Source organism: Lolium rigidum, chromosome 6, assembly GCF_022539505.1.
Source record: "Lolium rigidum isolate FL_2022 chromosome 6, APGP_CSIRO_Lrig_0.1, whole genome shotgun sequence".
Taxonomy (NCBI): Eukaryota; Viridiplantae; Streptophyta; class Magnoliopsida; order Poales; family Poaceae; genus Lolium; species Lolium rigidum.
In genome coordinates, this window is record NC_061513.1 from 145,936,764 (window position 1) to 145,951,876 (window position 15,113).

General features: G+C 46.4%; 2 protein-coding genes across 2 annotated transcripts; one reads left to right on the forward strand and one right to left on the reverse strand.

The window, feature by feature from the left end:
- Positions 1-3,242: 3,242 nt before the first annotated feature.
- On the reverse strand, positions 3,243-5,600 carry LOC124667171 (cell division control protein 48 homolog D-like). Its single transcript, XM_047204489.1, has one exon. It carries the CDS (start codon positions 5,598-5,600, stop codon positions 3,243-3,245), a length of 2,358 nt encoding a protein of 785 aa, XP_047060445.1.
- A 6,466-nt stretch (positions 5,601-12,066) lies between these two features.
- Positions 12,067-13,179, forward strand: LOC124667036 (GDSL esterase/lipase At4g10955-like; the record flags this gene model as incomplete). Its single annotated transcript, XM_047204371.1, is given in 2 exon segments — positions 12,067-12,197; positions 12,289-13,179. Coding segments are annotated over 2 exon segments (1,022 nt in total), but the record flags the coding sequence as incomplete, so codon positions are not given.
- Positions 13,180-15,113: the final 1,934 nt, after the last annotated feature.

A 15,113-nucleotide genomic window follows, 5' to 3' on the forward strand; every position in this document is an offset into this window, starting at 1 on the left:
ACGACGATACCCCGGAGTACACGTTCTCTGCAATTTGTAAATATACACTTTCAGTCTCATGTAAGCGATCGTGCGCATTGTATCATATTTGTTGTCCAGAAGGTTACTAGGCAGGCCAATCGTTGATGGTTACGAAAAGCAACGCTCGTGAGTCAAATTCACTCTTCTTTGTGCTCATCCCACACACGGACACCAGTCACAACCCCACAGCCTTGCGTTCATCAACTAATGGCCTTAGGTACACCTCGATGTCGTTGCCGGGTTGCTTGGGACCTTGGATGAGCAGCGGCATCTCAATGAACTTCCGCTTCATGCAAGCCAAGGAGGAAGGACTGGCCGATGCATAGAGTCACGGGCAGGTCGTTGCCGGGTTGCTTCGGACCTTGGATGAGCACTTGGCATCATAATGAACTTCCGCTTCATGCACAACCAAGGAGGAAGGTTGTAGATGCATAGAGTCACGGGCAGGTGCTATGGTTTGGAGCTCTGCTCGCCGAAAGGATTCATGCCATATGTACTTAGACCAAATCTTATGTTCCTTGCGTCAGCTGCAAAATCTTTAAACTCTCTATCGATCTTTCTCCATTGCGTTCCATCTACGAGGGTGTCTCAACTCCCCGTCCGACTTACTGGTCCTCTTTGTGCCATCTCAACAACTTGGCATGCTCTTTGTTCCTGAACGGACGTTTCAACCGTGGTATTATAGGAGCATACCACATCACCTTGGCGGGAACCTTCTTCCTGGGTTTCGGCCCTCGACATCGTCACCGGGGTCATCGCCTCTCGATCTTATAACGCAATGCGAGTGCATACCAGGCATTCATTCAAATTCTCGTATTCACCGCGTGTAGAGGATGCGATCGTTGATGCATGCATGTATCTTCGTAACCTCTAAACCTAGAGGGCAGACAACCTTCTTTGCTTCATACGTCATTGGAGGGCAACTCGTTATTCTTTGGAAACATATTCTTCAACATTTTCAGCAAGTTTTCAAATCCCGAGTCAGCCTACACCTTCCCGTGCCTTCCATCTCGGCAAATCCAGTAGTGCAGCCTAGCTTTTTCGGACCATTATCGCATCCCAGGTACGGCGACTTTTTGTGATCCTCTAACATGCGATCCAAATTCTCCCTCTCCTTTTCAGTTTCGCAGCGACTCCGTGCATCAGACAATGGTCCGACCAAGATCATCGGCGGGCTCATCACGTGCCTCTTCTTGATCACCTTCCCCTTCACCTTCCCCACCTTCGAGCATCATCCATGAAAGTATCACCGAAATGATCAAGATAGCTCTCATCGATGTCATCCCCTTCTTCATCTTCTTCCATTATAACCCTCTTTCTCCATGCTTGGTCCAACAATTATAGCTTGGCATGAAACCATGCCGAATCAGGTGCACGTGAACTTCCCTTGAGGAAGAGTAACCCTTCCGATTCTTACGATTAACACATGGACAGGATAACAAAACCCCCCTGCTTGTTCGCATTAGCCACTACGAGGAAATCTTGCAAACCCGTAGTGAGATTCGCCGGAGAGTCGGCTAGCGTACATCCATTGCCTGATTCATCTGCATTATTATAATACAAAATATATAATTAACCATCGCATGCATTTGTTAAACTAAATAGAAATTAAACAATGAACTACACACATATGCATATTTTATCAATGACACATATATATGAAAGGTTCCAAGTGTTGTTGCTAACCGCGATCGAGGAGGAAAAAATAAATGAGGAAGCTCGATCAAGTGTGGCTCCGACACTTCATATCATGTTTGTTTCATGCTCTTGGGACATTTCATCAAACACCTTGTGTGCATAAGAAGAGCCAAAAGCAAACCATACACCCCCTTACGAAGTTTGTGAAGAGAAGTGGGCACCAAATGGCTAAGTGCTGTGGGCTGGATGGTATATATAGGGGAGGGGCTTTAGTCGCGGTTGGCTCGCCAACCGCGACTCGAAGGCCTCTGGGCCAGGCCTGAGGACATTTAGTCGCGGTTGGCCTGGCCAACCGCGACTAAAGCCCCTCCCGTCCACCAGCTGGCCACCGAGCGCGCTGGGCCCAGGCCTTTGGTCGCGGTTGGGCAACCGAGCCGCGACTAAAGGCCCCATTGGTCGCGGTTTTTGCATTTCCGCGACTAATGGGGCTGGACGGAAGGCCTTTTTTCTACCAGTGCAAGTTGCCTAGCCCGCCTCCAGGACCTTCCCTACCTCCCTCCGCAGATGGAAGCCTGAGCCGTCACCACCACGGCGTCGCCTCCACTAGCGGCCGACCAAAACCCGCGTCGCCCAAACCCTTCACCGCCCGTCGCAGCCGACGTCGGCGACTAACTAGGCACGACACCACCACCTCGCCATCCATCACACCACCGCTACAGGTCATGCCTAAGCGCCGTCACGTCGTGGCGTCCGACGAGCACGCCATGCCCTAGCCCAAATGTGCTTCCCCGCGTCCACCGACCCGGGCAAGAGGATGAGAGAGCCTCGCCATCGCTAGCGCCAACCGGGCTTTGCCCAGCCGCACCCTCTGACAGCGGCGAGGAAGGGGGGGGGGAGGGGAGGAGGAGGAGGCGGCAGCGGGGAGACCCTCTACGGTTTCCATAATTCCATGTTAGCTTAGAGTAGAGAGGGCTCATCATAATGTGCATATGTATGGATAAATGTCAGGTCGAAAAAGTTAGACTTACGGGAATCTGCTTACGTGAAAATCTTACGGGCAGACGTGCTAATTGTTGGTTGGTTTGTTTGTTACTTCCTTCCGTGAATTTAGGGATAGGAATGGCTGGAGTGGTTCCACGTTAGCCCGTAAGCTGCTTTACGTAGAAAATAGCCCGTAGATGTAGTGTTACTCATGTCAGGTAGTATACACTTCTGTCAACCGAGTAGGAACTTACTGTTAATCTCCATCTCTGCGCTTTGTAAACGAAGGACACGCACGTGAAATTGTAAAACATTAAACATACTGCATCTTGTAGGGAATTAACAGGAACATTCTTAATTCTTGGATTGTATGCATTGCAAACTATTTAGAATAGAAAAGAGATACATGGAGTCAAACGAATATGAACTTTGTGTTAATCTGTCCTTACGTGAAACTGGAAAACATAAACATACTGCATCTTGTAAGGAATTAACAAGAACATTCGGATTGTATGCAATGCAAACTATTCACAGTGGAAAGAGATACATGGAGATATGTCTAACGCTATAAGTCTAGCTAATTGCTAACTGTGGTTACTGGATCAGTTGTACAGATCATCCTCATCAGCTGCCACGGCGGTGTCGAAGGCGTTAACAGAAGCTTGTGGCTGCGCAGGGAAGCGGAACTCGGTGCCGAAGCCCCTGGACTGCTGCAGCGTCTGAGCGAACGACTGGTACTTCCTAATGTCGCTGTCGCTCACGCTCCTCCTCGCGTACTTCATTGACTCCTCAAAGTGAGCCGCCTTGATCTCAGCCATTTCATCTTCCTGCCCGCCGTCCACCTCCATGGCTTCTTTTCCAAGCCTCTGCCTCTCGATGTCCTTCTCAATGTCTTCTCTGATGGCGTACTTGCATGCCCTCTGGCAAATCTCGGTTATGTCGGCGCCGCTGAAGCCCGTCGTGAACCTCGCGAGCGCGCCGAGGTCAACGTCCTTGGCCACGGGAGACTTCCTGAGGCAGGCCTTGAAGATCTGGTGCCGCGAGGCCTCGTCCGGCAACGGGATGTAGATGAGCTGGTCGAGGCGGCCGGGACGAAGTAGCGCCGAGTCGATGATGTCCGGCCTGTTGGTGGCGCCAATGATGAACACCGTCTTCTTGGCGTTCATGCCGTCCATCTCGGTCAGCAGCTGGTTAAGGACCCTGTCCGCCGCGCCGCCGGCATCGCCCACGCTGCCGCCCCGCTGCATCGCGATCGAGTCGAGCTCGTCGAAGAAGAGCACGCAGGGTGCCGACTGCCTCGCCTTGTCAAATATCTCCCGCACATTGGCCTCGCTCTCGCCGAACCACATTGTGAGCAGCTCGGGACCCTTGATACTGATGAAATTGGCCTGGCACTCGTTCGCGATCGCCTTGGCCAGCAGCGTCTTGCCGCAGCCTGGAGGCCCGTAGAAGAGGACGCCCTTGGAAGGTGACATGCCGAACTTCTCAAACTTCTCGGGGTGCTCCACGGGGTACTGGACGGTCTCGTGCAGCTCTCTCTTGACGCCATCGAGGCCACCAACGTCGCTCCAACTGACGTTGGGAACCTCCACGACGGTCTCACGAAGCGCCGAAGGGTTAGTGCCGACTAGAGCAGTCTTGAGGTGGTCGTTGGTGACGGCCATGGAGTTCAAGATCTCGGCGTCGATGGTGTCGTCCTCGAGGTCGATCACGTCCATCTTCTCCCTGATGCACTGCAGCGCCGCCTCCGTGCAGAGCGCGGCCAAGTCGGCGCCAACGTAGCCGTGCGTGTCCTTGGCCACCACTTCCAGGTTGACGTCCTCCGAGAGCTTCATATTTTTGGTGTGGATGCGCAGAACCTCAAGGCGCCCAACCTCGTCTGGCACGCCAATGTCAATCTCACGGTCGAACCTCCCGAAGCGCCTGAGAGCTGGATCAATGCTGTTGGGACGATTCGTGGCGCCCATTACGATGACGTGCGCTCGTGCCTTCATCCCGTCCATGAGCGTCAGCAGCTGGGACACGATACGCCTCTCGACCTCACCGTGTGTCTTGTCCCTCTTAGGAGCAATGGAGTCAATCTCATCAATGAAGATGATGGACGGCGCGTTCTTCTCAGCCTCCTCAAACGCCTTCCTCAAGTTGCTCTCGCTCTCTCCGGCCATCTTGGACATGATCTCGGGGCCATTGATGCAGAAGAAGAAGGCCCCTGTCTCGTTTGCCACCGCACGAGCGATCAACGTCTTGCCGGAGCCGGGAGGGCCGTACAAGAGGATGCCCTTGGGAGGCTTGACGCCGAGACACTTGAAGATCTGCGGATGCCTAAGCGGCAGCTCAACCAGCTCCCTGATCTGATTCATCTGTTTGCCCATGCCGCCCACGTCGTCATAGCCGACGTCGTCCAGCCTCTCCTCGTCCTCCCTCTTCACCGGCTCGCCGTCGCAGAAGATCTCCGTGTCCCCCGCCACAATGCAGTAGTCGACCGGAGGGTCGATCTCGATCACCTTGAATTCGACGCTCCGCATACCACCACGTACGAGGAAGAGGTCACCCTTATGCACCGGGCGGTAGGCGTCGACAAAGTATGGCTTGAGGTAGGCCTCGAACAGGTTGCCCGTGATGCCCTCGATGGTGTCGTCGACGGGGAGGACGCTCACGCGCCTGCCGTACTTGGCGTCGGGGCAGAGGTGCACGGAGACGACGTCGGCGATGCGCACCCTGAGGTTAGAACGGGCCACCTTGTTGAGCTTGAGCTTGTGCTCCTCGCAGGTCTCGTCGGGGACGACGATGCAGACGGTGGTGCGGCGACGCTTGCCCTTGAGCAGCACGATGTCACCCTTGAAGATGGAGAGCTCCTCCATGGTGGCCGGGTGGAGGTTGCAGATGGAGTTGTCGTCCGTGGTTGCCTCCTCCACCACCAGCCGGTTCGCCGCCTTCTTCGAAGACAACGTGCTCGCCATCGCGATTGAAGAACGAACTCTGGTGCTACTCTGGGTGCTTGGCAGGTCGATCTGCGATCGAAAAGCTGATCGTGTTTTGGTGAGGACGAAACACCGGGCTAGGCCTGCCTTTTAAACACGGGATTGCTCCGCCTCGTCCCGTAACTCGAGTCCGATCGGGAACTCTGTTTCTTGCTTCGTTCCCGAGTCGCGTCACAACCTGTTTTGGTGAGTCGTTTTGGCAGATGTCCGACGGCTTGTGGGCTACCGATTGACTTCTGGGCCTTGGGTCTATTTCTGCGTTCAACACGTTAAGCCTGTAATTACGATACGGAGTTCCATAATTAGCGGAATCGCTCATTAGGGCGCACCACGCGGTGGGAGCGCCTAACGATCGCTCCAATTTTTTTTTTTTTCAAAATTTTCAATTTGAAAAACTTCTGGTCTTTAGCAAACAAAATGTTCAGACTTGAAAAAAATTTAAACAAAAAATTTTCAAAAAAATGTTGCTCAAACACTTGTTGTTCAAAAAAATTTGGGGCTTAAAATTTTTTTGCTCAATTTTTTTTTGTGCTTTAATATTTTTTCAGAGAAAGACGGAAAATCGAACGAAAAACCACATAAACTGAAGAAACAGGAAAAAAACAAAAACAAATTGCGCGTAAACATAAACCGCGGTCCAAGTTGCTCCGTTAGCGGGCGGGGCATATTCTCCGCCGCTAACGGGCGATGTATAGGATTTTCGGATGCGGTGCACCCATTTTGAAGGGGCACCGATCGCGGGCCAGCCCATTAGTTTTTCCTTCGCTCCGTTCAAGGCTGTCTCTTTTTTTTACATTAGCCATTCGTATTTCAACACACATTACTTCTCTTTCTTGATTAGTTTTTCTTTTCCAGTAGTTTCTATTCGTTACTTTTCTCCTTTTTTAGTTTTCATTTCCATTTCTAAATTAGTGTTTTTATCTTCTATTTTAATTGTTTTGTTTTGCTGCAATGTTTTTTTTTCTAGATTTTTATATTTTTTCTTTCTTTTATTCTTTTCTTTTTCTTCCTTCTTTTTGTGTTTTCTTTTTGCTTATTTTACTTTTATTCCGAGAGATTTGTTCCTTTATATGTTTAGTGGGTTACACTATTTTTTCTTTGGTATGTTTTCTCGCAATTTTTATTTTATTTTCATCTTCTTTATTTTCGTTTCCTGTTTTAAAACTATGTTTACATATTTTTTTAATGATTCTAATTTTTTGTTTGATTTTGTCCAATTTTTTCTCTTAGAGTGCGGATTTGTTCTCTGTATATACGGGATATAATTTTTGGACAATACATTTTTTTTGTTTCCTATGTACACGAGATATGTTCTTCGGACGATATGTTTTTGTTCCCTATTTTTGTTAACACCATATGTTGGCTTGTTTCCCTCAATCTATGGATTTTTTTCATCATATGTCTACAAGTTGTTCCTAGCTACTAATGGTATGTTCCACTCAACCTATGGTGTTGCTCCTAATATGCCTCCAAGTTGTTCCTAGTTATTAATGGTTTTGTTCTCTCAATCTTTGAGTTTGTTTCCATATGATTCAAGGTTGTTCCTGACTACAAATGATTATGTTCCCCTCAATCTATAGAGTTGTTCCCTTTGTGTCTCTATGTTGTTCCTGTCTACACATTTTCCCCTTAAATTTTAGGGTTCTTTCCGTTTGACTCAAAATTGCTTCTAACTACAAATGATTTTTTTTCCTCAACCTATGGCTTTATTCACTACTACCGTTCAAGTTGTTCCTAACAAACCTAAAAGTAGTTCCTAGCTATCAATAGTTTTGCCCCCAAAAGCATATGGTGTTGGTTCCAATATGCCTCCAAGTTGTTCCTAACTACAAACAGTTTTGTTCCCCTTAATCTATGAGGTTGTTCCCGTATGATTTAAAATTGTTTCTAACTACAAATGCTTTTGTTCCCCTTAATCTATAAGATTGTTCACATATGATTTAAAGTTGTTCCTAACTACAATTGTTTTTGTTCTTCTCAATCTATAGGCTCGTTCCCCATGTGCCTCCATGTTGTTCATATCTACACATGTGTATGTTCCCCTCAATCTGTGGTGTTGTTCTCATTTGACTAAAATTTGTTCCTAATTACAAGTTTATTTGTTCCCCTCTTTATAGGGAGTTGTTTTGTATATGCATGATAGTTGTCCCTAACTACAAATGGTTTTCTTCTCCTTAAATTGTACGATCGTTCCTCATATGTCTCCAAATTGTTCCTATCTACAAATGAGTTTGTTCCCTCGATCTATAGGGTTGTTCCATGTGCGTCTCCGAGTTGTTTTATCTACGCAAGGGTTTGTTCACCTAAATTTGCAGGGTTGTTCCCATTTGACTCAAAGTTGTTCATCGCTAAATATTTATGAGTTCCCCTCAATCTATTGGTTTGTTCCCCATATTTCAACAAGTTGTTCCTAGCTAAAATGGTTTTGTCCCCCTCAATCTATGAGGTTGTTCCCGTATGACTGAAAGTTGTTCGTAACTACTATCTCCGTTCGGTTTTAATTAACATATATGCCCAACTATGGTATATGCATGCGCAGGTCACTCCACGTGTCGATTAAAATCAAACGGTGGTAGTGCAAATAATTTTGTTCCCCTCGGTTGTTCCCTATGTGCCTCCATCTTTGTTCCTATTATTGTTCCCTTACTAGATGAGATATATTCCTCGGGCCTAATATTTTGGTTCCCCGAGTAGACTGTATATGTTCTTTGATCGTGATATTATTGTTTCCCAAATCGACGAGATTTGTTCTTTGAACATAATATTTTTGTTTCCAAGTAAACGTGGTGTTTTTCTTGGACAAAATATCTGTGTTCCATGATTCATGTTTTGTTCCTCTCGCCCCAGCGCTGCGGTCGCTTGGAGGCGTGGTCTGGGAAGACCTCGAGGTCCATGGCCGACGCGGCTGCTGCAAATGTCGTGCATGTGTTGTTGCGATGATCTCAGTCAGCAGCGGAACTGCGGATGGTCATCGTTGATGCAACAACGATGCTCTAATAGTATATATTTTTGCTATAATAGTTGTCTTTTTTGCTACTTTAGTACAAATCTTGTGCTATGAGGTCTCAGGCGAGCTCTTCGAGAAGGCCGAGTTGTGCTACAATAGCACAATTTTGTTGCTATAAGATCTACGACGAGGTATGTGTCCAGCATATCTTTGGACACAGCGCCAGTAACCTCGTACACCGCCTCCTACCTCATCTGATGCAGATTCTCCAAGGTAGACGCTGCCCCGCCAATGCCAGTACACAACTGGCCAATCCGCAGTGGACGCGCTCTAGTTTGGTGCATGATGGCTCGGAGTTGCCCGAAAGTTGCGACCACTCCGTCCTCTCGCCCAAACACTGCAGCCGCTTGGAGGCGCAGTCGGGGACGACGTCGAGGTCCATTGCTGGCGCGGTGGATGAATGTGCCGGGAGTGGACGCGCTACTGCGGGCGGTCAGCGGCGAAGCTGCAAAGGTTCTGGGGCAAAGATACCCTCGATTTTCAGCACTACCTTGATTTTTTGTCTATGATTTGCATGCGTCTATGATTTTCTTCCTTGGTCATGGCAATAATTATTCAACCATTAATTTCTCGCTCCTAAAAGGAAGTAGTATAGCTTACTATCGTTCTGACCTTTTGTTTCCTTCCAAATAAAGCTCCGATTAATTGTCTGTTCTTTTTTTTCATCAGGGGGTACATGCGCTTAATAACAAGGAAAGAAAATTACGTCCCGATTTTCTCTGTGTGCATAGACATGGAAATAATTAATACACGATAAATAAATTTCTATTTCTTCTAAGCGGCCTGGAAACATATTTGATGGGAGTTTTTTAGGATGATCAATGGTTAGGATTGGTCCAATGTTTGATGTCAAAGTGCACACTATCCCCAACTGCAATATAATAGTAAAGATAATTATTCAACCATTAATTTCTCGCTCCTAAAAGGAAGTAGTATAGCTTACTATCGTTCTGACCTTTTGTTTCCTTCCAAATAAAGCTCCGATTAATTGTCCATTCTTTTTTTTCATCGGGGGTACATGCGCTTAATAACAAGGAAAGAAAATTACGTCCCGATTTTCTCTCGTGTGCATAGACATGGAAATAATTAATACACGATAAATAAATTTCTATTTCTTCTAAGCGGCCTGGAAACATATTTGATGGGAGTTTTTTAGGATGATCAATGGTTAGGATTGGTCCAATGTTTGATGTCAAAGTGCACACTATCCCCAACTGCAATATAATAGTAAAGATAAAATAAAAAAAGACTAGGTTGAACATGTATAATGTTTATGTGGACTATTAACTTCTTTTGAGTTTCTATTCTGGTGGAAATAATGGATTGTTTATACTTTATTTTCTTTCCGGCGAAAAATATCAGAGTTGTTCACATCATATTTCCGTTAGAAGTTAGAATAGACTAAAGTGAACATGTATATGACGGATCTTTTTGGCCTAAGACTCAGAACTGAATCATCGAACTTAAAAGGTATTGTGGTGGGTTCCACTGCCCCGACAGTTATGTTGATGATAGTCTACTGCTTTTCAAGTCTAGTGAATCAAGCGAGAGGAGAAGCAGCTGATCCAAAAAAAAATACTAGAAGAATATTAGTATTAGAATAATTTGTTGTTTATTGAGATGCTAACAAGATGAAATTGAATATAAAGAGTTTATATGAAAACAAATTGCAGGAGGGGGGCATATCCCCCAACCCACCCTAACCCCCACACACTAGATCCTCATACAAGAGAAAGTAATATGATGCGTTAACACATTCATCCCGACACCCCAAAGAGATCAAAATCGAAATTGCATGAATATAGTTGAACTCATGCTTATAAAACCACAAATGCTGTATAACTTAATGGTTTTGAGATTCAATTTGCAAACACATGATTTTAGAGTTTAGAATTGAAATGTGCACTTGATCCGAAGTTGAAGGTTGGATCATGTCTTTTTCTCCCCACGGTTTGGCCACGATAACGCTTTTTGTGGATGGTGGCATCTCATCTTAGATCGTTGTGGTCGATTCTGAGTTTGATCCCCAGCGGAGTTGCTCTTCCCTTTTGTGCTGAAAATAACAGATTATTCATACTTTATTTTTCTTTTCATTAGAACACATATAATGTTTATGTGAACTACTAATTCTTTTAGAGGTGATATGGGGGACATAGCCCCCTCCCAACGAACAATCTATGCATCAAATGCATGAAAAAAAATTATTGAGATGTTAGACATGATTAACTGAATATACATTATTTATACGAGATAACATTTCAAAAAAAATATTTCAAGGATGTGGTGGTTGGCACTTGCACCAGATCCGCATAAGAGTGGAAGCAATATCTAGTCGGGATCGAGAAGAGATCATTGTCACATCAATACAGTAGAATTCATGGTTACAAAACCACGGTGGATTGCATAACTGAACGGTTTTAAGAGTCAATTTTTTTTTTACCTGGAAAGAGTCAATGTTGCAAATCGACGATTTTGGAGTTCATCCATCTCAAAAATATTGAAGTTCTAGTTTTATTGTAAGTCAAACTGTGTTACCTAGAACACCGTTTTAGTTTATTAGATTCGCCGTACTTTTTTTTTTGAAGAGGGGCCAAAAACTTTGCCCCAATCGATTAATTAAGATAAGAGTTTACAAGACATTTTATTGACAATTGTTTCTTAAAATCTGGTCATGGCTTAGAACAAACCTAGAACATCGATTATTTTGAAACAGAGGGAACAAGTTTGAAATGTGAATTTGATCCAAAGCTGGATGTTGAAATATTTGTTTTTCTCTTTCTCCTCGGTTCGGCCACCATAGTAGTGCTTTATGCAGATGGTGGCATCTCCGCATGGACCCGGATATGGTGGCATCGCTGCTGGTGGAAGGCATAGAGAGGAAATACACTGTGTCTGCCGGCAGCGAGTCGTCAAAGGAAGGGCCCTGTGTCCCTGCCGGCGGTGAGGTTTCACTTGGAGGAGGGACCAGAGATGCTCATCCTGCCATGCAGCTGTTTGGCTTCTCAATCTACAGGAGATGATCGTGCTCTGATTTTTTGCTACCAGTTTAAAGTGCTCGTGCATAATTTGACACCAAAATGATACGTGTGATACGCCGGATCTGCCCCGTCACTGTACAGGTATAGTTAGACTACAACTGCTGCAGAGGAGCCGCTCCCGGCTGGTCGATGCCAAGGACACGCTGCTTGATTTCAATGGCGCATGGCGCAAATTGTTAGGGAATCTTGTGCGCCCAACTCCAACGGCGATCCACTAGCTAGCTCTCTAATTTAGCACGAGAAAGCGCAACTGGAAGGAGAAAGAAGCACTGAAGCAGGTTCCATATTCCCCTGATAGGATAGAGATTCTCTTCAACTTGAAACGAAATATTCTTGCCGACCTTACATATCATCCGCAAGCCCAAGCCTTCTGCGTGCTCTTGATTTTCACAAGGGGACAATGGCCAAGGCGATGTCAGACCAGAAAGCCGGAGAAGCGGCGACGGCGGCATCGAATCCGCGCGAGTTCCATGTCTACGGCCCCCGCAACCTGCCGTGCACCAACTGGAGAGATCTCCTTAACTCAAGCTGGTCAGTATACTCACTACCTAGTCAATTACACTCACCAGCACTTGCTTCGCCGCCGGGAATTACTAGACGCTTGTGGCGATGTTGGATGTAGGAAGAACCCCAGCTACCGGCGGATGGTGATCGCGTGCTTCATCCAGGGGGCGTACCTGCTGGAGCTGGACCGGCAGGAGAAGCGCGACGAGCGCACCAGCCTCGCGCCGCAGTGGTGGCGGCCGTTCAAGTACAGGCTCCTCCAGCCGCTCGTCGACGAGCGGGACGGCTCCATCTACGGCGCCGTCCTCGAGTGGGACCACCAGGCAGCGCTGTCGGACTACATCCCGTTCCGCCCCACCCGCGCGCCGGCCGCCGTGGTGGCGCTGCGCGGCACGCTGCTCAAGGCACCCACGTTCCGCCGCGACGTCGTGGACGACCTCCGGTGCCTGGCCTGGGACAGCCTCAAGGGCTCCGTCCGCTTCCCCGGAGCGCTGGCGGCGCTGCGGGACGCCGCGCGCAGGTTCGGCGCCGGCAACGTGTGCGTGGGCGGGCACTCGCTGGGCGCCGGGTTCGCGCTGCAGGTGGGCAAGGCGCTGGCCAAGGAGGGCGTCAACGTGGAGTGTCACGTGTTCAACCCGCCGTCCGTTTCGCTGGCAAAGAGCCTCAGGGTCCTAGGCGAGACGGCCGGCGAGCTGTGGGGCCGTGCGCGCGCGAGGATCCCGTTCGTGGGCTCCCAGCCGGCGCCGGACTCGAGCGGCGGCAACAGCGAGAGCGAGGCGATGGCAAGGTGGAGCCCGTACTTGTACATCAACGCCAACGACTACATCTGCTGCCACTATACCAGCGATGCTGCTACTGCAGGCGGTACGGTGATGGTGGCGCTCCCGGTCAACAACCGCGGCGGGGTCGGCGACGTCGCTGGCAAGGCCGGGGTGGCGAGGATGCTGGTTTTTTCCACGGGGCCGAGCAACTTCCTGGCCGCGCACGGGCTGGAGCAGTGGTGGGCGGACGATGTCGAGTTGGAGGCTGCCCTCAACCACACCAAGCTCATAGGGCGCCAACTCAGGTCGCTCTACGCCGCGCAGGTCGCAGGGAGATAGGCTCGTGGGACGAGGATTTTGAGCCGGTTCCTACCGGTCACCATCCGGCCGGTCTTCAATTTCGTATCTATTTTACCATGGTATGATATATATGCGATATTTTTTAGGTATAAATCAAAATGTAACAAAAAATTATTATTTTAACCATATTATACATAAATTCCACACATATTTGAATCATTATATATTTTTCATCAAAAGTATTGTAAATCCTGGTTTATATAAAAAAATACGAGATTTTACAAAAAAAATATTTTACTATTTCAGAGATATATCATATGGAGATAATATACACTAGATGTAGAATGAGGACCTAGCACGAATCACGAGGCGTTGAAGGGTAGATACCTAACGGGTTCGTTAGAAATGACTTTCCCTAGACTCGTGTGCCACTTGTGTTGTTGTTGTACCAGATAGCCAATAAATACTTCCAAATTTCACCCCAAAAAAGTGAACAATGCACATATCTAAGACTAGTCATAGTGGTGAGTAATATAAAGTAGTAACATGCACATGTACTCTATGTTACTACCTCTATAGGGGGTAGTAACATATGTGTATCATGCGAGATCATATTTAGGTTGTAGACTCATCTTGTCTCGAGAAGTGTGATATTACGGTAACATAGCTAGTTATCACCTTAATTTCTTTCTAAGTATTTTGTGCATGTTCAAAACATTCTTGTGGGCTTGTGGCTTTATTTCTAAAGAACATTGGTTTTAACGCAGTCCATGTGGTCTAGTACTTAATCCGTCCCAAGCTAATTAACTGATCTTTGTCTAGATATGACATACTTCCTCCGTCCCAGTTCACAGGGCTTGCGCGTATCCCTAGGATGTCTATTTGGTCAACATAATATTAATTATATAATACAAAAAATATATCATTAGAAAGTACATCATCTAAACTTTCTAATGATATATACTTTATAATATATATCTTGTATTATGTTGATGAAATTTACAACCTAGAAATACACGCAAAGTCCTATGAACTGGAACGGAGGTAGTACATAAAATTAAGTTAATTAATTTGGAATGGAGGGGGTTTATTATACTCGTATTTTTGCATTACCACTCCTAACTTCTATCTTTCACAGCTAGACAGATCCATACACTATACAAATGTTGAAATTTGCCTCCTTATTCTAATAAGTGGAAAGAATTTCGCTTCAAAATTATGAAAAATTGCCCTGATACATGGTAAATAACTACCGGTAACCTTTTAGTTATTATGGATTAGAATGGTTTAAATCTCTTACCAAGTCATAATAAATCGTAACAAAAGTTGCTTCCTAAGGCATTAAAATTTACCTTAGTGTGCTAATTTTCTTTCCAATACATTGAACTTCACATGAAATCTGCTTCCTGATGACCCACAAGTATAGGGGGTGTATCGTAGTATCTTCGATAAGTAAGAATGTCGATCCCAACGAGGAGCAGAAGGTGTTGACAAGCAGTTTTGATGAAGGATTCACTGTAAATGCTCACAGACAAGTATTCAAGGGGTTTTGATATTGCAAATAAATAAAGTACAAGTAAATAAAATGCGAGAGAAATAATTGCAGCGAGTGGCCCAATCCTTTTTAGCACAAAGGACAAGCCGGTTTGTTTACTTATAATGACCAAACGTTCTTGAGGACACACGGGGATTTTAGTCTAGTGCTTTCGCTTCATACAGCTAATTAATCTTCATTGTTTTGATAAGTGTTGTGTGGGTGAACCTATGCTAATGCACCGCCCTTCCTAGGACTAATACATACTTGTGATTATACCCCTTGCAAGCATCCGCAACTACAAGAAAGTAATTAAGATAAATCTAACCACAGCCTTAAACTCTGAGA